At 37.2% G+C, this 25,716-nt stretch overlaps 1 protein-coding gene and 1 pseudogene across 2 annotated transcripts in view; one reads left to right on the forward strand and one right to left on the reverse strand.

Annotated features, from left to right (window-relative positions):
• The window catches only part of TRAPPC9 (trafficking protein particle complex subunit 9), a 1,041,075-nt gene that overhangs the window by 528,121 nt on the left and 487,238 nt on the right, over positions 1-25,716 (reverse strand). For both annotated transcript variants that reach the window (XM_074202721.1, XM_074202720.1), the window contains exon 18: positions 18,378-18,520. In XM_074202721.1, the coding sequence (XP_074058822.1) occupies positions 18,378-18,520 (143 nt within the window). The remainder of the gene's footprint in view (positions 1-18,377; positions 18,521-25,716) is intronic.
• LOC141496933 (amino acid transporter heavy chain SLC3A2 pseudogene) lies at positions 11,295-12,802 on the forward strand (annotated as a pseudogene).

A 25,716-nucleotide genomic window follows, 5' to 3' on the forward strand; every position in this document is an offset into this window, starting at 1 on the left:
AGAAACTGTAAAGGGTTCAGCTAAAGGATTTTGTATTTTATTCTGAAAGCAATCAGGAAAGACTGAAAATTTTTAAGCAAAGGGAATGGAATGATCAAACTTACCCACAGAATACTATTTTGTGAGCTATTATAAAAGGATGGACTGGATATGGGTGGAAAATAGAGATAAAAATTAAAATAATAGAGCATTGAGTCTCAATTTAAGGAAGGAGTTTAGTACAGTCTCCTCACCCTCAGCCTCACTGTTTTTGAACTTCTTTGGACTTCTCCATCACATCTCTAGGTCTGGTGGTATCTTCTCCCTCGCCCTCACTTTCCATCTCATCCTGCTTTTGAATTTTCACTTGGACATTGCTTTCTTCCATTAGATTTTAGTTTCTTGAGGGCAAGAACTCTCTTAGTTTTCATTTTTATTTATATATATATATATACCCAGAGCTTAACACAGTGAGGAGTACATAACGGGCATTAAATAGTTACTACTGAATGGTATCTCATATTTAATACCCCACAGGTATTTAGTCAAAAACAAACTCTTGATTTCATTCCTATGTAAATACTCCCAATTTTCCCTACTTTCCTTTTACTATAAAGGGCATTTGGGGTTTGTTTGTTTTTTAATTTCCTACTAACGGGGGGGATAAAGTAGATTTTTTTCCTTAATTGAAAAGAATAAAATTGAATTTTTAAAATACTGTCAAAGGTACCACCCTTCTCCCAGCAACCCAGGCTCACATTAGTGTACTTTTACTCTCTTCATTGTCACTCAAGCCACATATTCAATCTGTGGCCAAATCTGGCCACTTTCACCTTCACAATGTTTCTCCTGTGTCCCTTCTCTGTACACTCAAAGACACTATTCTGATCCAGGTCCTCAGAATTTCTTACCTAAACTTATGCAAAAGACCTATAATTTATCTCACTGCCCCATCCCTACTAACTCCAATTTATTTTCCAATTCTCTGCCAATGTGATCTTCCCAAAGCAATGGTCTGCCATGTCACATACCCTAACTTGACTGTCTCCAAAGGTTCCCTGTTACCTCCATAATCAAATATAAAATTCTATTTGATATTTAAAGTCCTAACATGCCTGGAATGTTTGCCTTCCTTACCTGTGCCTACTGACTATCTTCAGGAGTCAAAAGACATACACACCCACACATACACACATACGTGCACATACCACAGATACATCCCACATCATACACACATATATACACACACACTACCTTCCATATATTACCTTCAAAATATATTTTCATCTGGCATATATCAAGAATTTGAATGTTGTCTCCCTCATTAGAACATGAGCTTCTTTTTTTTTTAAGATTAATGCTTCTTTACTAGGTCAAATGCAACCCTAAATGTTATTTATTGGCAAAAGATTTAAGAAATATTCATTTTTTGTTCACAGAGCAAGTTTATCCCTTGATGTTAAAAAACGCCAATTCAAGAAACTCAAATGATAAGAACACTCCAAGTTAGTAGAAAAAGAGAAGAAGAAATAATTAGATGACTTTGCAATTTTCCTTTTAGCAGCATTTTTTTTTGCAGAGGACTCCAGATTAATTTGTCATCTGTTCTCTTTCTCGGGCAACCACAAAATTGAGCAGATCAATGGCTGTGACAACACCGAACACCATCTGCCTTTGGAGTTACCATTGCTGTGATACTGAATCTGTTCGTGAATCACTAGGGCAAAATGGTCTGTCTCCAAGATTCGGGAGAGCATCCCCAAGGTGTCTGTCAGATGAATCTGAGTCCTGTATCTGAAGATCAAACCTTCTGTTCAGCTCTGGCCATTCCAAAAGGAACCTTTGAAATTCCCCTGGTTCATTGAAAGTCCATCCTTTTCCCTGGAAGAGGACATTCAGCCTTGCTGGGTAGTTCATTCTTGGCTTCATTCTAAGCTCTTTTGCCTTCCGGTATATTGTATTCCAAGCCCTATGAGTTTCCACTGTAGCTGCTGCTAAGTCCTGTGTGATCCTGACTGCAGCTCCATGATATTTGAACTGAGTCCTTCTGGCTGCTTGTAATATTTTTTCTTTGACTTGGGAGTTCTGGAACTGGGCTACAATATTCCTGGGGGTTGGTTTTTTGGGATCTCTTTCTCAGGGGGATAGGTGGATTCTCTCCATTTCTATTTTGCCCTCTGCTTCTAGAATATCAGGGAAATTTTCCTGTAGTAATTCTTTGAAAATGATGTCAAGGCTCTTTTCCTGATCATGACTTTCAGGTATTCCAATAATTTTCAAATTATCTTTCCTAAGTCTGTTTTCCATATCAGTTGTTTTTTCAATGAGATATTTCACATTTTCTTCTAATTTTTCATTTTTTTGGTTTTGAAGTATTGATTCCTGATTTCTGGTAAATTCATCAATCTCCCTGAATTCTATTTTTTGTCTGAAGGATTTATTCTCCTCAGAGAGTTTTCTTATCTCTTTTTCCATCTGGCCAATTTTGCTTTTTAAAGCATTCTTCTCCTCAATAACTTTTTGAACTGTTTTATCCATTTGACCTAAGCTGTTTTTTAGCATGGTATTTTCTTCAGCATTTTTTTGGATTTCCTTGACTAAGCTGCTGACTTCATTTTCATGTTTTTCCTGCTTCTCTCTCCTTTCTTTTCCCAGTTTTTCTTCCAACTCCCTCATTTGATTTTCAAAGTCTTTTTTGAGCTCTATCATAGCCTGAGCCCAATTTCTGTTTTTCTTGTCATCTTTAGATGCAGGAGCTTGTGCTTCCTCATCTTCAGACTGAGTATTTTGATCCTTCTTGGGCTCATCTGCAAAATATTTCTCAATGGTCTTCCTGTTGTTTCTTTGCTTGTTCATTTTCCCAGCCTAAGCCTGTTTTTGGGGTGCTTCCTGAGCTTTTGGGACACTCCCACTAGGGTCTCAGTGTGTGAGGTTCTGTCCTCCCTCCTGGTCTGTGAATGACCATAAGCGGCCCCCTCTGCCACGGGCCGAGGTGGAGGGGGCCTGTTGTTCTATGGGGGTCCTAGACTGCTATCAGGATCTGAATGTGGTCAGAGCCCCAGCTTCCTGTTCCAGGGGCAGAGGACAGAGCTCTGCAGTCTCTCTTCACTCCCCTCCCTTAGCTCAGTGGGCTCATGCCCTGGGGGCTCCTGCTTACTGGCTCCGCCAGCTTCTGTTTCCAGGTCTGGGCTGCCGAAAGACCAAGCTGCTGGCTGTGTGCCCTGAGGGCTGGGCTCCACGTGCTTGCTCTGGCAGAGGTCCCCTGCTATTCCCCCACTTTGTGCCCAGTGCTCCCCAGGGTGCAGCTCAGGAGACTCCCCAGCTGCTGGGAGCCGCGTCTCCCAGCACCCTGGGGCTGCCTCCAGGAGGCTGAAGTTCTTTCGCTCTGGCGGGCCACCACTCCAGCGGGCTGCCCCTCCGACTCCGGGGAGCAGAGCCTTTCTGCTCTTTTCCAGGTTATCTTGAGTAGGAGAACTGCCTCACTGGGTCCCTTTGTGGGTTCTGTCTCTCGAAAGTTTAGTTAGAGTCCTTAGTTTATGAGTTTTTATCAGAGAGCTCCTAAGACTCGATCCCTTCATGTCACCATCTTGGCTCTGCTGCCACTAATCTCTTAGAACATGAGCTTCTTGAGAACAAGAACTGTTTTTGAATTTCTTTCTATAACCAACATATTGTCTGGCATGTAATAAGTGCTAAACAATTGCTCACTGACTGAAAATTAACTAAGGTTTAAATGAATTGAAATAACTTAACTTCTTGCAAGTAAACACATCTCTAAAAATACTCAGGTCCCAAATATCATAATAAAAAATTAATGATTGCTTAATAGCCATTCAACATGGGGCCTCCAAGAAGATGGCTTATAGGTATGAGATCCCAGACAAGATGCTTTACTCTGTAAAAGTTTTTCTCATTCTTGGCAATGAAAAGTTCTTCAATGGTTATGACATAAAATCCACACCCGTGAGCTTGGCACTCGGAGCCTTCCACAATCTACCAACATATTACTTTTGACTTTTATAACATACTGCTTTCCTTTCCATGAAGTGCATGTAATCAAGACAACATAAACTGTTTCTTGTACCCCTACTTTTCTATTGATATATCTCTGTTCATATCATTATTGAAAGTCTACTGATCCTTCAGAATCCAAGTACATGTGAACTTTTTCATGAAGACTTTCTAAATCTATCTGAAAATGATCTCTCCCTCATGATACAACAGTAATTTATACTCCTATGAATGTATCAGGATCTCTTTTATACTATGCTTATTTGAATTCATGTATTATATCCCCTTTGAGATTATAAACATCTTGACAACAGGCACTATTGCAATTTTCATTTTTGTATTCATTCACTGCAGAAAGTGAGATGCTCTCTATAATCAAAAGATTATTTAAAAAATATAAGACAGGTAAAGAATATTGACTACCCATTTACATATACTTTATTCTTTCCTGTAGAAAACAATAATCATAATCCTTGGGGCAGCTAGGTGGAGCATTGGACAGAGAGCTTCAACCTTGGATTCAGGAGGACCTGAGTTCAAGTTCAGCCTCAGACACTTAATAACTACTTAGCTGTGTGACTTTGGGAAAGTCATTTAACTCCATTGTCTTGCAAAAAAAAATAATAATAATCCTCCTAAGACTCTAGATGCTTTATCATGGTATACAGATGACCCGAGTTCTATGAAGGCCAGCAAAGCACAAACATTTGCATATCCTTCTCCAGTATTAATGGAAAATTTTATAGTAGAAGTCTTCAAATGGACTATTAATCAAAGCATACACAATGCTAGTAAAATGACATATAAAAGGTGGTGATAGCCACAGAAACTTAAGAAGACTTTCCATTATGGCATGATTTGTATTGTAAGAGGACACATTCTAATGAAAGAATGAATTTCCCAAAACAGTGATCATCTCAAATTTATACAATATTGTACAATTTTGAGGAAATATCATATCCTTTATCTCATTTGACCATCTTAAATGTGAAAGAAGCAGATTAGAAAGTGGTTACATGAAACCAGGTTGTGTGATTTTCCAAGGATATGACAATTTGGCAAATCATTTCAACTCTCTGGCTACCAGTTTCATTACAGATAAAATGAGTGTTAGATTAGATCATAAAATGAGAGAATTCCAGAGTCTAGAAGGACCTTAGCAAAGATCTACTCTAACCCATATCCACCAAAATGAATGCTCCCAACAATTGTCCATCCAGCTTCTGCTTAAAGACTTCCAATGAGTGAAGAACAAACTAGTCTCTAAGACACTGCATTCTACTTGTGAATGGCTCTAATTGTCTCTTTGCAATTTCCACCTTCTTTCAGGGCATGTAGAAAGAATCTAAAGAACATAGATTTTAAAACTGAAAGGGACCTCAAAGATCATTTAAGTCCAACCTTCTCACTTTATATGAGAGGAAGTCACCAAATCATTCTACATGAAGATTATTCAAATGTGGGAAAAGTTATATTCCCTTAGAGTATTCTATTTCCCAATCTTAGGACATCAACTCTCAAGGCCCTTTGCCATTCTGGTTGCCCTCTTCTAGATATTTTTTCTACCTCATCAATGTCTTTGCTAAATTATGCTTCCCAGAACAATAATACATCATAGTCTAGATAGGGTGTAAGAAATCACAGCAGAATATAGCAGGCTTAACACCTCTATTGCTAGAAGCTACGTCTCTCAATGTAGAGTCAAATCCTATTAGCTTTAGTGATTGTCACATCATACTGCTAACTCATACTGAGCTTCCCAGTTCACTAAAGCCTTTGGATTTTTTTCAGACAAACTAAAACGTAAGAATGCCATTTCTAACCTGGACTATTAACTAATTGCTGATTTTAGAACTCAATTGCAAAACTATATTTATCCATATTAAATTTCATCTTAATTAGATTGAACTCAATGTTCCAGCCTATCTAAATCTTGTTCAATCTCAATTCTGCCATCCAGGGTGTTAGCTATACTTCTCAGTATAGTATTATTCAAAAATCTGTTATGTCTTTATCTAAATTGATAAGAAAAACTGTTAAAAAAAAAAGTAGGGAAACAAGCATGGATTCCCAGGGCACTCAACTAGAGGTCATCCTTTCCAAGTTGATACTGAACCAAAAGAATAACATGGAATACTTTATCAAACATTTTGCTAAAAATCTAGATAATTATATCTCCAAGTCTACTAATTTGGTAATCATGTTAAATATGAAAAAACAGCAAAATCTGTTCTTGCTGAAATCATGTTGATCACTGCTTTCCCTTCTAGATGTTTACTTTATATGGCTTTAATAATACATTTGAGAGGGATGGCTAGGTGGCATAGTGGGAAAAGCACTAGCCCTGGAGTCAGGAGTACCTGGGTTCAAATCTGGTCTCAGACACTTAAAAATTACCTAGCTGTGTGGCCTTGGGCAAGCCACTTAACCCCATTTCCCTTGCAAAAACCTAAAAAATAAATAAATAAACAAATGAATGAATGAATGAATGAATGAGTGAGTGAGTGGACAAATAAATAAATAAATGAAAAAGACTGCATTTGAGAAATTTCCTAGGAATCAGGATCACACTCACTAATTTAATGATTACATATTCCATTCTCTTCTAGTTTTGCAAACTGGGAAAACATTTGATCTTCTCCATATCCACAGTAGCTTTTCTTCTTTCCATGATTTTTTTTAATTTCTTTTATTTTATTTCCAATTACATCCAAAAATAGTTTTCAATATTCATCCTTTTGCAAACTATTGAGTACCCCATTTTTCTACCACTCTCCCTTTGCCCCCCCCACCATCCCATGGCAGGACCAATATGACATAGGTTGTATGTGTAGAATCATGTTTAACATATTTCTGTGTTAATCATTTCTAAGATCTTTCAAATGTGACTAACAGAGGCTCACTATCTTCCCAGGATTTTTGAAGCCTAAGTTTATTGTTCATGTGAACAGGTGACTTAAATTGATTAAGAGCAGAGAGGTGCTCTTTAGTCTCCTAATTTATCAGTTCCCTATTTGTCATATTTGTTCTGCGACTCCAGTACATTCTCCTCCACAGGGAAAACAGAAGCAAAAAGAATTTAGCAGTTCTAGTTTCTCTCTGGTTTCAATCATTATCATCTCATCCAACCCAAGTACTTTTCTTTTTCTGATTCTCAGTTATTTTTCAGGACAGCCAAAATAACCCTTTTTGTGTTCCTTAGTTCTCCTTGCCTGTGGCAATCAATTTCTAGGGTTAGAGTGGATATTGACAGTCTTAAAGACTTGAGTCCAAATCCAGGCTCAGGCACTTAGTAACCATGGTGGTCTAGGGCAAGTTACTTGTAAACTCTAAGTCTCAGGCTCCCAAGAAATGAGATAACATATAAAACACTTTCCAAACCTTAAAGTACAATAAAAATGCTATTCTAATCCTTCAATTCAGCATTTCTGATAGTCTTGATTTTGTAGTTATCTTTATTTAAGAATGAGAGCCCCAAAGGGACCTCAGTAGTCATGAGTGACAAAGCCAGGCTTACAACAAACAATAAATAAACCCCATCTGCTTTCTGGAGAAAGAGGTTTCCTATTGTTATCCAACCTCACTTATCACTTCTATCCATTTCACTTAAAAACCTTGGGATGGGGCAGCTAGGTGGCGTAGTGGATAAAGCACTGGCCTTGGAGTCAGGAGTACCTGGGTTCAAATCTGGTCTCAGACACTTAATAATTACCTAGCTGTGTGGCCTTGGGCAAGCCACTTAACCCCATTTACTTTGCAAAAACCTAAAAATCAAAACAAAACCTTGGGATGACTTCAAGGTCCCTTCCAAATCTAAGTTGATGAATATAGTTTTGAATCTAAGGGACTTTCCATATCTTTACCTAGTGGAGCTTGAATTCAAACCCAAAAATTTTAAATCTAAGTTTAAAACTCCTTTCACAATGCCAAGCTATCATAAAGATGACAAAATATATAGTGTATAAATGGTCTAAAAACATTATAAGGGTTGTATGGGATTAGGCTTCATTTGAAAATCTCTAATTGGCAAAACTAAAGAGCTTTTCTCATAAAGGGTATTTGATAAGTATTCAGGCAATTGAAGTGAAAAAAGAGGGATTAGAAGAAGGGGAAATTGCCACTCAAGGGAAGACCTTCCTCAGAGAAAACAGTCCTAAAATGGAACTTAAATTATTTATTAAAGAAATAATTTTCTATATGCTAAAGGTATTCAAGCAGAATACATGGGAAATGATAAATCATTTAAATAATGTACGTATTTCCTCCTCCTGACTAAAATCTATCTAGAAAAAACACAATCCCTCCTTTAATTTATTAAATATAATTGACCATGTGATTCCATACCATGTGAAGCAGATTCTGTCATGCTCCTGGCGGAGAGAAGAACTGGGGGTCAGAAGAGTTGGAAATGAATTAAGTGGCTGCTTCTAAGTAGTTGTAGTTGCAAATGGCCTTATTATTAATATCAATAATAACTATTACCACTTCCACACTGCCCTGGGACTATGCTCTGAAAATGGATTTGGCAACTTGAAATAGAAAGTTTGATAAATGATTTTAAGAGTCTCAGAAGAAATGTTTCTTCCTTTATGCCCACTGTTCATGGCAGAAAATTTGGATCAATCTATTAAAATGCATTTCCTAACAATTTTACTGTTGATGTTGCATAAAGAGCTAATAGAAAAACAATGCAGGACTTTAATTAAGTCAGGTGATATCTGTTTCTATTTGTGCAAGGGAGAGCTCACAAACTCAAAAGAGTAATAAAAATAGATAGTCAACTCTTCTGTATTCATTTTCATGATTGTCCCACCATATGATATCTTTGCCTCTTTGACATCTCACCTGTCATGTCAAAGTCACAAAATCAAAATATCGCCAGAAGCTCAGATTTGTAAGTTACCTCAGAGCATTAGCCCCCAACAGGCCAAACACAATATACTTAATCAGCTATCATGTAACCTCTATTTAAGATTTAAGGAGAAATTCACTGGCTCCATAGGCAGTTCAGTTCTGCTTTTAGAGTTCTCAGAATGTTAGGAAGTTTTCCCTTATAAAGAGTCAAACTATCTCTCTTCTAATTTCTACCCATGGTTCTGCTTCTGTGGTGAACCAAAACATATCTAATCTCTTTCCTATATGACAGCCCTTCACATATTTGACAAAAGCTATAATAAACCTTTTCTTCTACCACAAATCTTTATTCCACAAATCTTTATCTGGTCTGATACAAACATAATCCCAATTTCCCTTCTCTGGAATGTCAATCAATGTCCTTCAAAAACTATGGCATCTCAACATGAATATAATGTTTGGTTTGAATTCTGATGAATAGCAAAACCTAAAGTCTGTCACTTCCCTCATTCTGGACACTCTACCTTCACTTATGCTGATTGAAATCGGGTTATCTTTTTTTTGTGGAGGGGAGGAGGGAGTGCTGTCATGTCACATTGCTGATATATATATGGAATGTGATATGAACCTAAAAAATTCATCCTTTTTCCCTACATGAATCTGGCTAGTCATACCTATCTTATCCTGTATTTCTGCTGTTGATTTTTTGAGCCCATATTTAGAATTTTATATTTATTTCTAGTAAATTTAATCCTGACAGACAGTGTAACCTCAGAGATAAAGAGATGGCCTCACAGTAAGGAAGCAGAGGACTATAGATTGTCATCTCACAGATTGGCCATATGACAACTTCTCAATGTTTTGGGAAATTCCCTAATATAGGGTTTTTTCCAATAATACCACATTAACCTCCTCAGTAAGGATATGCCTGCCATTCTATGGCTAAATGGCACAATGATAGAAAAAATAAATGATAATTCACAGTGAGAGAACAAACAGAAGGATGACATAAAGTAGACTGAAGAATAATAAAAGCCTAAGTGCACTGACTTTCAGAACTAACAGTCCTTCATTCTTCAGCACCTGACAGCACAACATTAAAAATTAGCAAATTAAGTGAATTTCTTAATGATGATTATAAGTCATTAATAAAAGGTTAAGTTATTTTCAAAGCACTCTGATTAAATAGTATCTTATATATTTTATAAGACTCCATCAAAGAAAGTAGAATGATTTTATATATTTAAAGGATCCATTTCAGTTATTTGGAAAATTCAAGTAGTTGTAACACTGATGTTGAATATTGGTTAAAATTGTGCCTCAGATAATGAAAAATTAAAGACTCCCTGAGTTCCTTAGGACTTTAAAAGTTCTATGAAATACTTCAGAAGGCAGCATGATATGAATGAAAGACTACTAGACTGGGAATAAGGATTGGGTCTTAGAGAAGCCTTCATTTATTTTCTGATAAATGAAGAAGATGAACTAGAAGGTATCTAAAATCTCTTCTACTTCTAATCCTAAATGTTTTAAATTTCTGTGTTGTGTGCTTAAAAGTTACTCTCAGGTCTAATACTCCATGCTCCATAAAACCTCTAAATTCTCTAAGTGTATAAATGTTTAAATTATAATGAAAAACTAAGCATTAAATTTCAACCTAAAAACTATAATATAGAATAGTCTGACAGAAACAAGTAATTAAATCTATACAAGAATAAATAAGAAATATTGTATGTAAACTAACAGTCAACAGATAAATGTTAAAAGAAAAGTCTGACTTAGTAACAAAGTTATCAGTCACAAAGGGATACTAGTTTTCCATAATCTTATTTAATCACCTACTACCACTGACATAGGAAATGGAAAGTCTACATGGCTGTGTCTCTAAAACAATGTACTTTAAACACGAGACTAATATTAAAAAAATAAGAGAGAAGAGAAAAATTATTTTTAAAATTTATTTAAATTTTATAAATTAGAAATCCACAAAGCTGTGCCATTAGAAAGGACCTCTATAACAATTCTTTGACAAGTATTTCTGTGACAAGTGTGGCAAGTATTATCATTAACTCCATTTTAAAGTTGAAGAAAATGAGATCCATACTGTAGATGCATCTAACCAAAGGTTTCACAGTAAATAAGTGGTATACCAAATCTAAATTTTTTTTTCTAGGGGGGGTGCTCTATATCACCAGATACCTCTAAACCCTTTAAGAATCATACAAGAGTGAACAAAAATGATAGGAAAAGCTTTGCACTCACTTGTCATTCTGAATATTGCTTAGCTTTACTCAGATAAATATGGAAAAGAAGAGTGGTTCTCAAAACAATAATTCTTTATGTCAGAAGAATAACTCTTTCTCTAGAGTCTTAAGAATGCTCAACTTAGACTTGTGATCACAGCCAGAAAAGCTCAGGGCAAGATTGAGGCCCTTGCCATCCACAACATCATGAGCCAAGAGGCCAAAGTGGACATGATGGAGGTGGAGCTCAATGAGCTGGAGCCTAAGAAGTGGCTCATGAAAGCAGCCGGGGTGGCCTCAGTCAAGGTCAAGGTGGTCAAGGTAAATGCCACCAAGTTCACCAGGCTGTCCAAGGAGAAGCTGCTGAAGGTGCCCAGCAGCCCCAGTCTGGGTGTGCATCAGCTGGGCCCTGCTGTTGCTCTTCTGACTGGGCTGGCTGGATATGCTTGGCAGCACCGTGGTTATTAGCATTCAGGCTCAGTGCTGTGGCAAGCTGCCCATGCACTGTTGGTGGCAACAGGGCATTCTCTACTGCATCTAGGGCATTTCACACCAGTAGGACAAAGCCAATGGGAGCCTAGCCAGGATGAAAGCTCACCTTGATTACCTGAGCCATCTCAAGGTGCTATTGAGGCCCATGCACCAGAACTTTGAAGATGACCTTCCCAAGACCAATCTGTAGGAGACTGACCCCAACATGGGCTCCAAGGAAGAGTTCATCCTCCTCTTGGAGGCAGCCAAGAAAAAGGACATCTACATTGTCCTGGATCTCACCCCCAAATTCCAAAGTAAGCAAAAACTATGGTTTTTTGGACAGTCAGCATGATGAAGTGAATGGGAAGATGAAGGAAACCCTGAGCTATGAAGGCTGGTGTAAATGGTATCCAGGTCCACAATGTTCAGAACCTAACAGATGCATCTTTCTTCCTGTCTTAGTGTACTAACCTTACTCATAGCATCAGTGATGACAGGTTCCTGATTGCAGGCACAGGAGCCTCAGACCTTTCTAAGGTCAGGAGTTTGCTGAGTAATGCTGACCTGCTGAGCAGCTCATATCTGGAGGACTTTGGAAGAATGAGCTCCTTGGTGAAAGAACTGAAAGAATTGATCAATCACTGCCTGAATGCCACTGGTCATGGCTGGTATGCTTGGACATATTTTCAGGATGGACATTTGGCCTCCAACGTGCCTGCTCGTATTGTCCACCTCTATCACCTGTTGCTGTTCACACTTCCTGAAACACCTATCTTTAGTTATGGGGATGAAATTGGTTTACAGGCAGCCACTCTACCTGGACAACCTGCTAAAACTGGCCTTCTCAGGCTGTTAACCTCAACATGACTGTCCAGGGTCAGAAGGATCACCCCAACTCCATCCACACTCTATTCCACAAACTGAGTGACATCTGAGGCAAGGAGTGATACTTGTTACATGGAGACTTCCTGATCCTGTCCACCCCAGTTGATTTCTTTGAACCTCTTTGTCTACTTGTGAATTGGGACAAGAATGAGTGATTACTTGTTGTTCTCAATCTGGGCTCCAAGAACTGGGAGCGTGAGCTGAAGATGCCCCCTGGGTACACCAAGCAGAAACTGGAGCTTTCCAGAAAGGCAGAGCTGGTGTTCAACATTGGAGGAGGCCACCTGGAAGGGAACATGATGTCTCTGCACAAGCTGCCCATATCCCCAGGGGGACAATATGAGAGCCTGTTCTAATTCCCCTATGTGGCTCAAGCTGCCCACTGGGTCCGTTCTCCCCATTGGGTCTTTTTTGTCTTTGTTGTGTCTTGGGGGGACAGGGGGAATTGTTTTTTTTTTTATTGTTGATGCCTTGGGATGAAGTTTTACACTATTAGCTGCATATTAAAAAGATAGTGATGAGCAAAAACAAGAATGCTCAACTTGAAGATAATTTTTACCATTAAGATATTATGATAGGCTGGCAGAGCCAAGATGGCAGCATGAAGGCAGGAATTCCCAGAAACTCATTCCACCAAAACCTCCAAAAGTTGTCAAATTATGACTCTAGCCAAAATCTAGAGGGGCAGAACCCACAGAAAGACTGAGTGATATAATTTCCCAATCCAAGACAACTTTAGAAGATCTCCAGGACAGGTCTGTTCCACCAGGACAGAGTGTTGGAAAAAGCTGCAGCCAAGCCACAGCAGGACCAGGTACTTGGATCTGTAGCAGAGCAGGTAGTTTACTCATCGGGAAGGGGTGGTGAGAGAACTCTGCTGCACTAGAGTGAGTGCAGAGTGTAGCTCTGAGCTCAGAGCAGCCTTGCAATGAGAACTGGCAGCAGGTGTCGGCAGAGCCACTCAGCACATCCAAAGCTCTCAACCCATAGGCAGTAAGGGGGTCAGAAGAGACCACAGAGGTCTATCTTCTATCCCTGGGTCAGGACTCTGCTTTTTGCCCACACTCAGTTCCAGGGTACAGTCTGGGCCCCCACAACACCACCATAGCAGAGCAGGGATCCTCCTCACAGCTCCAGGGCAGAGAAGAGGACCTATACACAGGCACAAGTGCAATCAGAGCCTCTCATAAGACCTTGGAGGAATTAAGATCCCTATGGGTTGCCCCCAAAAGCTTTGAATGTGTGCTAAGTCATAGGCTGAGGAAATGAGCAAACTACAGAAAAAGAAGAATCAGACCACAGAAAATTACTGTGGTCCCATGGAGGATCAAAATGCATACTCAGATGATGACAAAATTGAAGTTTCTGTTTCTAAAACCTCCAAGAGAAATAGAAAATGGGCTCAGGCTATGGATGAGCTCAAAAAAGATTTTGAAAAGCAATTAAGAGAGGAAGCAGAAAAATTGGGAGGAGAAATGAGAACAATTCAGATAAATCAAGAAAACCAAGTCAGCAACTTGGTGAAAGAAATAATAAAAAATACTGAAGAAAGTAATATGTTAAAAACCCATTTAGGCCAAATGGAAAAAGCAACACGTAAGAGAAATGAGAAGAATGCCTTAAAAAGCAGGATTGGCCAGCTGGAAAAAAAGATAAAAAATCTCTCTGAAGAAAATCACTCCTTCAAATGCAGAATGGAACTAAAGGAAGCTGATGACTTTGTGAGAAATCAGGAAAAAATAAAACGTGAAATAATTCATTGGAAAAACAACTGACCTTGAAAACAGATCCAGAAGAGATAATTTAAAAATTATTGGACTACCTGAAAGTCATGACCAGGAAAAGGGCCTAGACTTCATTTTTCAAGAAATAATACAGCAAAATTGCCCTGAGATCCTAGAAGCAGAGGGTAAAATAGAAATTGAGGGAATTCAGCAATCATCTCCTGAAAGAGATCCCAAAAGAAAAACTTCCAGGAATATTATAGCCAAACTCCAGAACTCCCAAGTCAAAGATAAAATACTAAAAGCTGCCAGAAACAAGCAATTCAACTACTGTGGCACTATAGTCAGGATTACACAGGATCTGGCAGCATCTACTTTAAGGGCTCAGAGGGCTTTGGAATATGATATTTGTGGAAGGCAAAAGATCTTGGTTTACAACTGAGAATCAATTACCCAGAAAAACTGAACATCCTCTTTCAGGGGAAAAGATGAACTTTCAGTCACACAGGGGGCTTTCAAATTTTCCTACTGAAACAACCAGAGCTTAACAAAAAGTTTGATCTCCAGGTACAGGACTCAGGTGAACCACAGAGAGGGTGGACAAGAAGGACTAATTATGAGGAACTTAATGATGTTGAACTGTTTGTATTCCTGCATGGGAAGAAGATACTGATAACTCAAATGAACTTTCTCATTCATAAGAGCAGTTAGAAGGAGCATATATAGACAAGGCACAGGAAGAAGCTGAATATAATAGTATAATATAGTAAAAAGAAGGAGTCAATGGATGATAAAGGAAAGTACTGGGAGGAAGAGAAAGGAGAGGAAGAATGGGCTGTAAGATATTTCACATAAGAGTCAAGAAAAAGCTTTTACAATGGAGTGGAATGGGGGAAGATGAGTAGGAATGAGTGGACCTTCATTCTCATCAGACATGGCTCGGAGGGGAAATAACATAAACACTTAATAGGATATAGAAATCTATCTCACCCTAGAAAAAATGAGAAAAAAGGGATAGGATAAGGGGGAACAGGGAAGGAAAAGAGGGAAGATTGTGGGAGAGGGTACTCAGATGGGACAGGATGAAAGGTGATAGAGAATGGAATAGATGAAAGTGGGGAGGAATAGCATAGAGGGAAATACAGTTAGTGATAGCAGCTGTGGGAAAAATATTGAAGCAACTTCTCTGGTAGCTATGATGGGGAATGCAACTTATCCCTGAGACAGAGCCATTGGAATCTAAACACAGACTGAAGTACACTTATTTTTTTCTTTTCTCACTGTTCCTGAGGTTCCTCATCCCATTTGGCAGGAGGGGGGTTTACGATTACTCTCACAATAAGTTTATTGTAATAATATAAAATAAAAAAAATTCAAAAAATTAACACTATAGTAGCTCAAAGGAGAGTTAATTCATTTCCCTGAAATAGTTATACTCCTGGTTATTAACCTAGGCTTAATGCGAATCCTCAGTATTCAATGGGTGTGATTTAGTACTAATGGGTGAACTTAAGAAAGAAGTATAAATAGTTCAAGGTTACATTGCAGGAAGTGTCCAGCAGATTATCTTAGGGTTTGGTGCCTGACCTCTGTTATTGGATCTTTTTTAAATCAGTGATTTCAATGAAAACATTGATATGTTCACAATAAATTTTCAGATCACACAAGACTGAAAAAACGGAATATAATGAATGATAGAATCAGAATACAAAAGGATGTTAACAGTCTAAAGCTTTGAGGTAAATCTAAAAACATGAAATTCAACAGAGATAATAAATATCAGGTCTTGCATTCAGGTAGCAAAAAGTAATTTCACATGTATAATTTGAGGAGAAATGGATAGACAACTGGTATTTGAAAAAGGTTTAGATTTTCTAATGAATTGCAAGCTCAATTTACATCATAAATGTGATAAGAGTAGTCCCCAAATCTAATGTGAATTTTGATTCAATTGAAAGAGGTCTGGCTTCAAGGAATAGGAAGATGAGGCTTCCTCTATGCTATATTCCAGTCAGATTATTCCGGTCTGGGTATTATGACTTAAGAAAGAAACTGGTATGCTAGGATATGTCTAGAAGACAGATAATAGAGTGGTAAAGAGTCTTAAGTTCATGTCATTCTACAGTTCCCTGAAAGAATTGGGTATGTTCAACTTAGAAAAGAGAAGATACCAGGGGACATGAAAGATATATCTCCTTCCTGTGGAGAAATGCTAGAGGAAAGAATCAAGAACAACAGGCAGGAGTTGAAAAGAGATAAATTTGAAAAGAGGTTCAATATCAGGAACATTTTCAAGAGTTGCTCAAAAATTAAATGAATTACCTAGAGAAGTAGTTGGTCCCCCTTCTTGGAGGTTGAGAAGAGGCTGAACTACCAACTGGGTGGATTTGCTATAGAAGTGATGCCTTTTATAGATTGGCTAGATTAACGTGATTCTAGGTAGTTTCTCTAGAGCTGAAGATCAATACCCTCCATGTCTTTAACATGCAGGGGGCTCATGGGGTCAGAAACAAAAAGTGTTACATGTCGGTCAGTCTTCCAATGATGAATCTCTTCACCTTTAAGTAGGCTGGTCTTCCAAAGTAGGAAACAGTATTTGATAAACAGAGACATGAGTAAGAGAGTGTAGGATACTGTGTACAGAGCTGGTTTTTACAAGATGATCCTTTAACATACATTGGTTGTGTTATCTAGTATAAATCACTTAATCTCTCAGTGTTTAAAGCAACTTCCTAAAACTATGAAAGGCAGAGCAATTGTCACTCTATACTACCTAGAGGGAGAGTCCATATTACATATTCCCTACGTCAATGGAATCAGAAAACAAAAATAATCCATATTAATAATATTACTTTATATTTTCATAATGATAAACTGCTTGGGAATTATTTCTAAGGTCTGAATCTTTTATCCCACCTCACTCCCCCTGTTCTACAGAAGTAGGATGCTGTGATGCACTGATTGACTTGGTTCTGTTTTATTTTATTTTCTTTCTTTTTTATTTTTTAAAAAATATACTTTGTTATATGGGATAACTCTTTCAAACTGGAATATTAGGGAAAAATCTAGTGTCAAAAAAGATACTAATAAAAATTTATTTTAAAATGTCTTTCATTAATAACATAATAGAGGGCAGCTAGGTGGTGCAGTGGATAGACCACCGGCCCTGGACTCAGGAGTACCTGAGTTCAAATCCAGCCTCAGACACTTAATAATTACCTAGCTGTGTGGCCTTGGACAAGCCATTCAACCCCATTTGCCTTGCAAAAACCAAAAAAAAAATAACATAACAGATCTCAGGGAGTATATTATAATTAGATTCCAGAGAAAAAATTATTATTTTTAATATTTATGTTACGAATTTAAATGTTTAAAAATAATACTTAATACATATTTCATTTAATACTTCAAACAATCCTGTGAAATAGAGCAGATATCATTATTGCCAGATAAGAAAATTGAGGCCCAAGGCAAGTAAAAGACTTGTTTATCATCTCAAAATTGATCAATTTAATGGAAATGGAATTTAAACCTGAATTTCTTAAACACCAAATCCAAGTGCTTTTTCAACTAGACAATGTTGTATTATGTTTATTACTCATTTGACTGGGCTTCAAAACTACTCTAAATGAAGGGCAAAATTCTTTAATGCCAAACTCAATGGTCACATCCCTAATGATATTTTCCAAATCATCCCTCTAAACATCACACAAGCTATATCTAATGTCTCTCTCCTTAAATTTCTTCTAGAATATTTGTGAACCATTCCCTTTATCCCTGCAACATTTCATTTTCTCTTTTTTTTTAGTTTTTTTTTTTTGGCAAGGCAATGGGAGTTAAGTGTCTTGCCCAAGGCCACACAGCTAGGTAATTATTAAGTGTCTGAGACCGGATTTGAACTCAGGTACTCCTGACTCCAGGGCCAATGCTCTATCCACTGCGCCACCTATCTGCCCCCATCTCTTATTTTGATTACCTGAAGCTTCTCATGGTCAACTGTAAAGAACTGAAAAACTGGGGGGGGGGGGGGGGGGTTTACAACTTTGTATTTCCATTTCCTAGGAAAGATCTGGACCCACAGCTGGCAGTTCATAATTTTTTTTTTTACCAGATTGAAACAACTATAAGATGGCCAAAATTTGATATTTAACAGATGACTAAACATGATTAAGTTAATAGGAAAACAGAGTTTTGAAGGCTGTTTTACCTTGTTGCAGGCAGTGTACTGACTCGAGTGAAAAACACAGACGGCTCAGCTTCCACATGAATCCCTAAGGAGAGGTTCCTGTAGTACCCATCAACATGGCCCGGACCCCCTGAGTATTTAAAATTCAGGATGGCTTCTAGTGTCTAGAAGGGAAAAGAAAGAAACCAAAGAAAAAAAATAGAATTAAAATAAAATTTAGGATGCTGAAACCTTATAGACAAGGTGATATAATTTGAAAAACTTTCTTCATTGCACTAGAATTTCCTAATTGGTATACCTAGGCTAAGCATTGCCATGATTCCCACCACAATCCCTTTTACAAGTCACATTTTCAATTCTATATCTGTAACTAATCACTGATTAACCCAAGGGAACCCATTGTCTCCTTTGTTAAAGCTTTCCATCCTTAAATCATTACTGTCATAAAGTTATTGTGCTAAATGCACCTAAAACTCTGAACTATGGCATATACTTGAAAATAATCTATGGGGCTTAATCAGGATGTTCATAATTTGCTAATGTAAGTGTATTTAAATAGTTGTTTAAATATACAAATTTAAACATAGTATAAAGAAATCATTGGGAAATTACTTTGTATTCACTTATATGTCTACATGTTATTTCAATCCACTGTGAGGTCCTTAAAAGAAGGGATCACTTCATTTTTGTTCTGTATTCCCAAGGCCTGGCATGTAATAGGATCTTAGGGATTGGTTGCTGTCATTTGTACTTGAAGATGACCAAAATAACATGACCATGGCCCAGCCAATATACAGTGTATGACTAATCAGACCAATATGAGCTCAAAAGGTTCTATCTAGCACAGATTGGGCACAAATATTCCATAAATGGCATGGTGATGTCTTTTGACTTTATTCATAAATTGGATTTAAATGAGGCATAACTGCATGAAATCATAATCCTCACTCTTGTCATCAAAGTTCAGTGGTAAAATAACAGTCAAGCAACTAATGATGGCTTGGGATACAAAGTCTAACCAAACTCTAGGTGCTCAACAGTGCCTGTTTCTGCCATCTTCACAGATCACTGGAATAAAATGTTCAACTGGGGAAATTTTCACATGCTACAGGTAGACATCAAACCCCACCACATCTCACTGAAGGGTCTGAGGCCCTCAACCTAGTTTACCCACCTGTGTGGGTGTGGCTGCTGTTCATACCATAGCTTTTAGAGTCATAGGTGAGAGTTGGGTGGCCGGTAAACACTATAGGTTTCAAAGGTAGCCCCCCAAAAGGGTTCAACATTCCTCACACTAGTCTTTCTGAACATCCATATGTCCCAGGAGCAACTTGTGTGAAGGCAGGGGTAAGAAATTCATAACTAAATGAGAAGTTCAAGAAATATTTTATGGGAAAGGCTATAGCTAAGTTTTTGAACCTAAGATCAGAATTTTTCATTGATTTCCCAATCTTGGTAGATTTTTATACCTAAATAGGCCATCTGCTGAGGATCAAAGACTCACAGGATTTATTGCTGGAAAATAATTTAGAAGTTATCTTTTTCAAATCCCTCATACATATCAGAATACTAAAATCCAGAAAGATTAAATGACTATTTTCAATATCACACAGGTAATAACTGCAAGGAAGTAAAAGGCTCATATGACATCTTTTCCATAAGGAAATTTTGACTGAAGGAAAGGCAAAGGAGAAAGGGAAGGGGGTGGGAGTAGTACTGAGAAAGGGAAAAGATGCAAAGGGGAAAGCTGTAGGTCTTAAAGAGAAATCACAATGAGTTCAACACCTTATAAAAAGACATTTTATTGTTGCTCTTATTTTTATTCTCATGCTTCTGTCAGTTCATCAGTTATATGTCCATTTCTCCAAGTCAAAAATAAAGTCTTCAAGGACAGGAGTCATATATGCTTTATCCTTTGGAATACAACATTAAGAATGTTCATGAAGCATTTTAAATATCATAAAACATTTTCAAATTACTTTTTTCCCCTTAATTGCTGCTTTCAGGAACCAAATGAGATAAGGAAAAAGCACTAGCTTTGGAGTCAGAGAACTTAAGTTCAGATCCTTGTTCCATTTTATCCTGCGATGTCAAGCTTTCACCATTCTGGGTTTAAATGTTTTCTTTCGTAAAATGAAGGAAGAGAATTTGATCATCTTTCAAGATAAGTATGAAAGACGGGAATTCTTATTATCATTTTAGAGAGAAAGAAATTAAAACTCTAACAGGTAAAATGATCTGACTAGGGTCACAGAGAAGTGACATAGCTTGAAGACAAAGCCACATTTTTCTGACATCAGATGCACACTATACCACTACCCTTGCTCTCTTCCAAGATGGTTCAATGATCACAGCTCACTTTTCCATAATGATTGAGAGGGTCACAGAGGGTGTTCTTTTAATCAACCTGGTGAAGAAGATAGTGTAAATATCATTGCTCCCTTCGTACTGATAAGAGAACTATAAATTCAGAATGTGGCTTATAACAACCAAATTAGGGTCTGATCTCCAAACTCTGGCTCTTTTTTTCATATCTGGTATTCTGGGAAAAAACTAAAACATTCGCCTCAAACTCAGAGGACAAAGTAGCCATGGCAGCACAGCTGAATTCCACCAGTGCCTTTATCACTCCTCATAACCCAAATGCTAGAATCACGGAACCATGAGCACAAACTGCACAAACTTAGACAGCTGACACTGCCTTCAACAAATGTGTCACTTCAGTCTGTACATACACAGCTGATTGAAGATTGGACGATGGCCCCTTGGCCCTCTGCATTCAGTGTTTAAAATTCAGCCAAATCTTTCAAGCAAGAGAAAGTGAATCTGTTTTGTACTGAATGTCTTCATTGATTTCCTTCTTCCTAATTTGTAATAATGCAGGCAGGGCCAGAGGAGTTTTAAAAAGAAACTGCCGGCGAAGGGGAGCAGGAGGGGTGGAGAGAGGAGGGGAGAGGGGAGGAGAGGAGACGAGAGAGAGAGAGAGAGAGAGAGAGAGAGAGAGAGAGAGAGAGAGAGAGAGAGAGAGAGAGAGAGAGAGAGAGTTGGGGGGGGAGGGGAGGAGAACCAGTCAAAGAATGAAGAGGGAGAAGAGAGATTCCTATTCTTCACATTCCGATTTCATAAAACCACAAAGTATTGGTAATAAAAAGGATCCTAGAACAAAGAATGTCTTCAATAAAAGGATCCATAGAACTGAGAATATTGGAAATAGGGAGATGATAGAACTTAAAATACAGAATGTTTAGAACTTGAAAGTACTTTAACTACCCTCCTGTCCTATATCTACATTATAAAAAGTAGGTTTATGACAAAAAGCTAGTTAGTCAGTAGTCAAGGAAGTCTAGATGAAATATATAATGGACAAAAGTGATTTTCTTCCTCTTCCTAGTCCCTATTACCTATTAAATATCTGTGCATACCTACATGGCTAAGCATGTCTATGAATAGGGATATATCCTATTTGTGTATTAGCAGGTATAAGGGGGCAAAGAAGGCAGAAAGGAAGGATTTATTAAGTGCTTACTATACCTAAATGATTTCTAATTATTAACACATTTGATTCTTAACAATAATTCTGGAAGATAAGTGCTATTTTTATCACCATTTAAAGCAGATTATGTCCAAACATCTACTAGGCTTCCTATTAGAAGGTATTGATGGGATACAGCCTCTCTAGTATGATAACATACATAAATAAATGTACAGTGAATTGACATAAATTAAGTAAATACAAGAGATGAAAGCAAATAGATGTCATCAATGAGGATCAAGACCCCAGGTCTAAGAAAACCAGAGTTGGAATCTCACTGTCATAATAGGCCTCAAAGGTCATCTAGTGACCAACACATGTGTGATTGAGAATCTTGCCTACAACATTCCTGACAAGGGATTATTCAATTTTTGCTAGAAGAACTCCAGGAAGAAAATTCACCAATTCCAGAGATAGCCCCCTTGGTGCAGCTCTAATTGTTAAGAAGATCTTACTTATATCAGACCTAACTCTGCCTGTCTGTAACTGTCATACACTAGCTCTGGTTCTGTTCTCTGGAGGCAAGCAAAAAAAGTCTAATCTAGTTTTCACATAGAAATACTTGGAAGACCTGTTTCCTTTCCCCCATGCTAAATATGACCATTTCTTCTAACTAATACTTTTATAGCATCATCTCCAATCCTTCAAATTCCTTGGATGGAATAAGAAAGACAATATTATGTTTATCCCCACACTGAATTGTCTCCAGCTTATCAATGTCTTTCCTAAAATATGATAGTAACATCCCTTCTCCATTTTATTTCTGCCCAAGAAAAAAAATAATAAATTTTCTCTTTTCCTAAAGTAAAATCTGCATTTTCTTCCAATTGTAATCTCTAATCTTTGGAACTAAGTTTATTGTTTCTATATTTATTTTTATAGGAAATTAGGAATAAATATTCATTAATCAATTATAAAAATTAATCTATCTATAAGGGTTCATGAGCATATAATTTTTTAAGGTTTATAAGATGCTTTTCTCAAAATAACCTTTCAAGGGAGATAGTAAAAATTACAAAGTGCTCATTTGAAATATGAAAAAACAGGTTCACAAAGTGACATAAACATGTTTTCAAAACTTCTATTAGAGTGAGGATTCAAACTCAAGGCTCCTAGATCTACAGCAAGGATGGGGTACCTTTTCTCTGCCAGGAGACATCTGGATATTTATAACATCATTCACAGGCTATATTTGGTCAAATATTTAATTAATTCCCTCAAAAGCTAATATTTATTGAATTTTGAGTCTACCCACCAAATCCCCCAACTCTCCCCCCCCAATACTCCCAAACCCCCAACACCTCTTGTCATTGCCTTGGCAATACCAAACCAACAGACCTGCTGCCAGAGATTCCTTGCCCCTACTCTACATGAAAGGGGTTCTTTTCATTATATTACATAGCCTTGGTTTCTAATCAAAATTCTATGAACTTATTTATGAAAAGAAACCAAATTTTTCCTCCCTCAAATTTAGACAACAGTATGATACAAATTGTGCTAACACTTGTAGAAGGGTTCTGGTTGTTCCCAATGAAAAAGAGAATTATTATTTTGGTTTTGTTACTATTCATTTTTTTTTACTAAAATCTATAGTATTTTTAGTAGATTTTACTACTGCATCAATCTGTGAGGAAGACCTAGTCTAACACAAAACGTAGATTTTAGGCCACTCAGGTCTACTGCAAAACAGTAACCCTATCATTATTAAACAAGGGAATTAAATGAATTAGAAGAATAATAACATATAGAAAATAGCCTCATTCATAAAGATTTTTTTAAACAATCATAAAAATGAAGACAGAAATTATTTTTTTTCAAAGCCAATCACAGGAAGGCAGTATGGTACAATGGAAAGAATGCAAGTTTTTTTTTTTTTTGGTTGGTTTTTGTTCATAGGATCTGGTTTTTATATCAGCCCTTTTGCATAGTAGCTTCATTCCCCCCACCCCAAACCAATTTCTTCATTTGTAGAATAATGGGACTGGACTAGATGACTTCTAAGATCTTTCCTAAAGTGATTTTTGCATTAAGGGAAGGAATTGCTGTGGCAATCCATTGACAAATGACTATAAAACACTTTGAAAACCAGAGGTAAGGCCTAAGTACCAAGGAGGAGCACAACCAAAGAGAATGATTCTGTTTTCATTCTTTCTGAATTAGTTGTTTTGAGACACTCTAGACAATGAAGAAGAAAAGATACAATTACCAAAAAATGTACTAGTCTAATATATAAAAATCACAAAGGAAAGAAAAAGGTTTGGGGAAGTTATTGAGTCTATTCTTTGTTTTTCTGCCTTTCTAAAATAATGAAATAAAAAAATCTGGCTAGCTTCAATAAATTAGAATATTTTAATAAAACCACAGGAAGGGCTTGAAGGCAGAAGGTTGTTTTGCTTTTATCTTTTCTATCATAAAGTAATGAGTGCCTGTGCACTAATCTGTCACGTTTTCTATTTCCATGTATACATTCAACTTCTTATTTTAAGGAAAAAGAATTATAAAAACAGCAAAGGGACCTAAAGGCTTAAATAAAAACTTTGGATAATAATGATTTTTTAATAATCATCTTGCACTGAAGACTACTTTTTAAGGGATGAAAGTATTCATCTTGGTTTTCCTAAACAAAGTTATATCATTAGAATACCAGCTCCTCCAAGTCATAGTAATTCAATTCAAGATACATATATGCTTATGCTGTACAAGGTCCTGGATTACACCATAGGTAAACAGATATGAAAAGTGACATGGTCCTGAGAAGTTTACAAGTACACAAATAGGCATAACAGAAAACATAGTGTGCTAGAAAAGTCCAGTTAGAATAGATAGCTAAGTGACATGGTGGGTAGAGTGCCAATCCTACAGTCTATCTTCCCCAATTCAGATCTGACCTCATACTCTTACTGTATGACCCTGGGCAAGTCCCTTACCCTGTTTGCCTCAGTTTCCTCATCTGCAAAATGAAATAGAGAAGGAATTGGTAAACTCTTTTAATTGAGAAAACCCCAAATGAGGTCATGAAGAATCATACACAACTGAAATGACTGAACAATAAATGGTCCAGAGAACATGCTCTATGAAAATTTTAGGTAAGAGAAATCATTTGTATGTATGTACAGCAATCAGCAAAGGCTTCATAAAGCAACTCCTCGATTTTATAAAGGAAGAAAATCAAAGAAATTTTAAAAATAGTTGAGTCAACTATTAGAAGCAATCAAGAAGGCCTAAATGAGAAAAACAAGAAGAGGCATACAAGATAGACTGGATTCTAGACACAAGGAGCAACATTGGGGACTGCCCCTAACGGGGTTGGTTCTCCTTCAGAACAACATCCTGCCTTGGAAAAAAAGGAAGAGATAACAAGATATTAATGAGGAAATGCCAGGTAGAATGTGAGTTTAAGTTATGATTTAGGAAAAATGAGAATAAAACATGTAAAATAATCCAAATTACCATGAAAACTAACTCAATAAAGTGATGTAATAGTCAATATTGGACTCCAAAGATCAAGGTTAGAAATGTAGCAGATTCTAAAAATGAGACAAAAATTGTTGGGGATGCCAGGGACAAATTGAAGGTGTTCTGTTTCTTTTTTTAATTTTTTCCCCTAAGGATGAGGTAGAACTGAGCATGTTTGCAGGCAACAGGGAAAGAGTCAATTGATAAAAAGAAAGATGATGAGTAAAAGAAGGAATAATTGATGAGACAAGTTCTAGTAAGAGACCTGGGTGGTATGAAATTAAGACTACATAGAAATGGGTAACACCATATTGCATGCTCATCTGCTATGGCATAGTCTTGATTTTCTTAGTAAATTGAGGAAAGGCCATT

The sequence above is a fragment of the Macrotis lagotis genome, chromosome X (assembly GCF_037893015.1).
Source record: "Macrotis lagotis isolate mMagLag1 chromosome X, bilby.v1.9.chrom.fasta, whole genome shotgun sequence".
Lineage (NCBI taxonomy): Eukaryota > Metazoa > Chordata > Mammalia > Peramelemorphia > Peramelidae > Macrotis > Macrotis lagotis.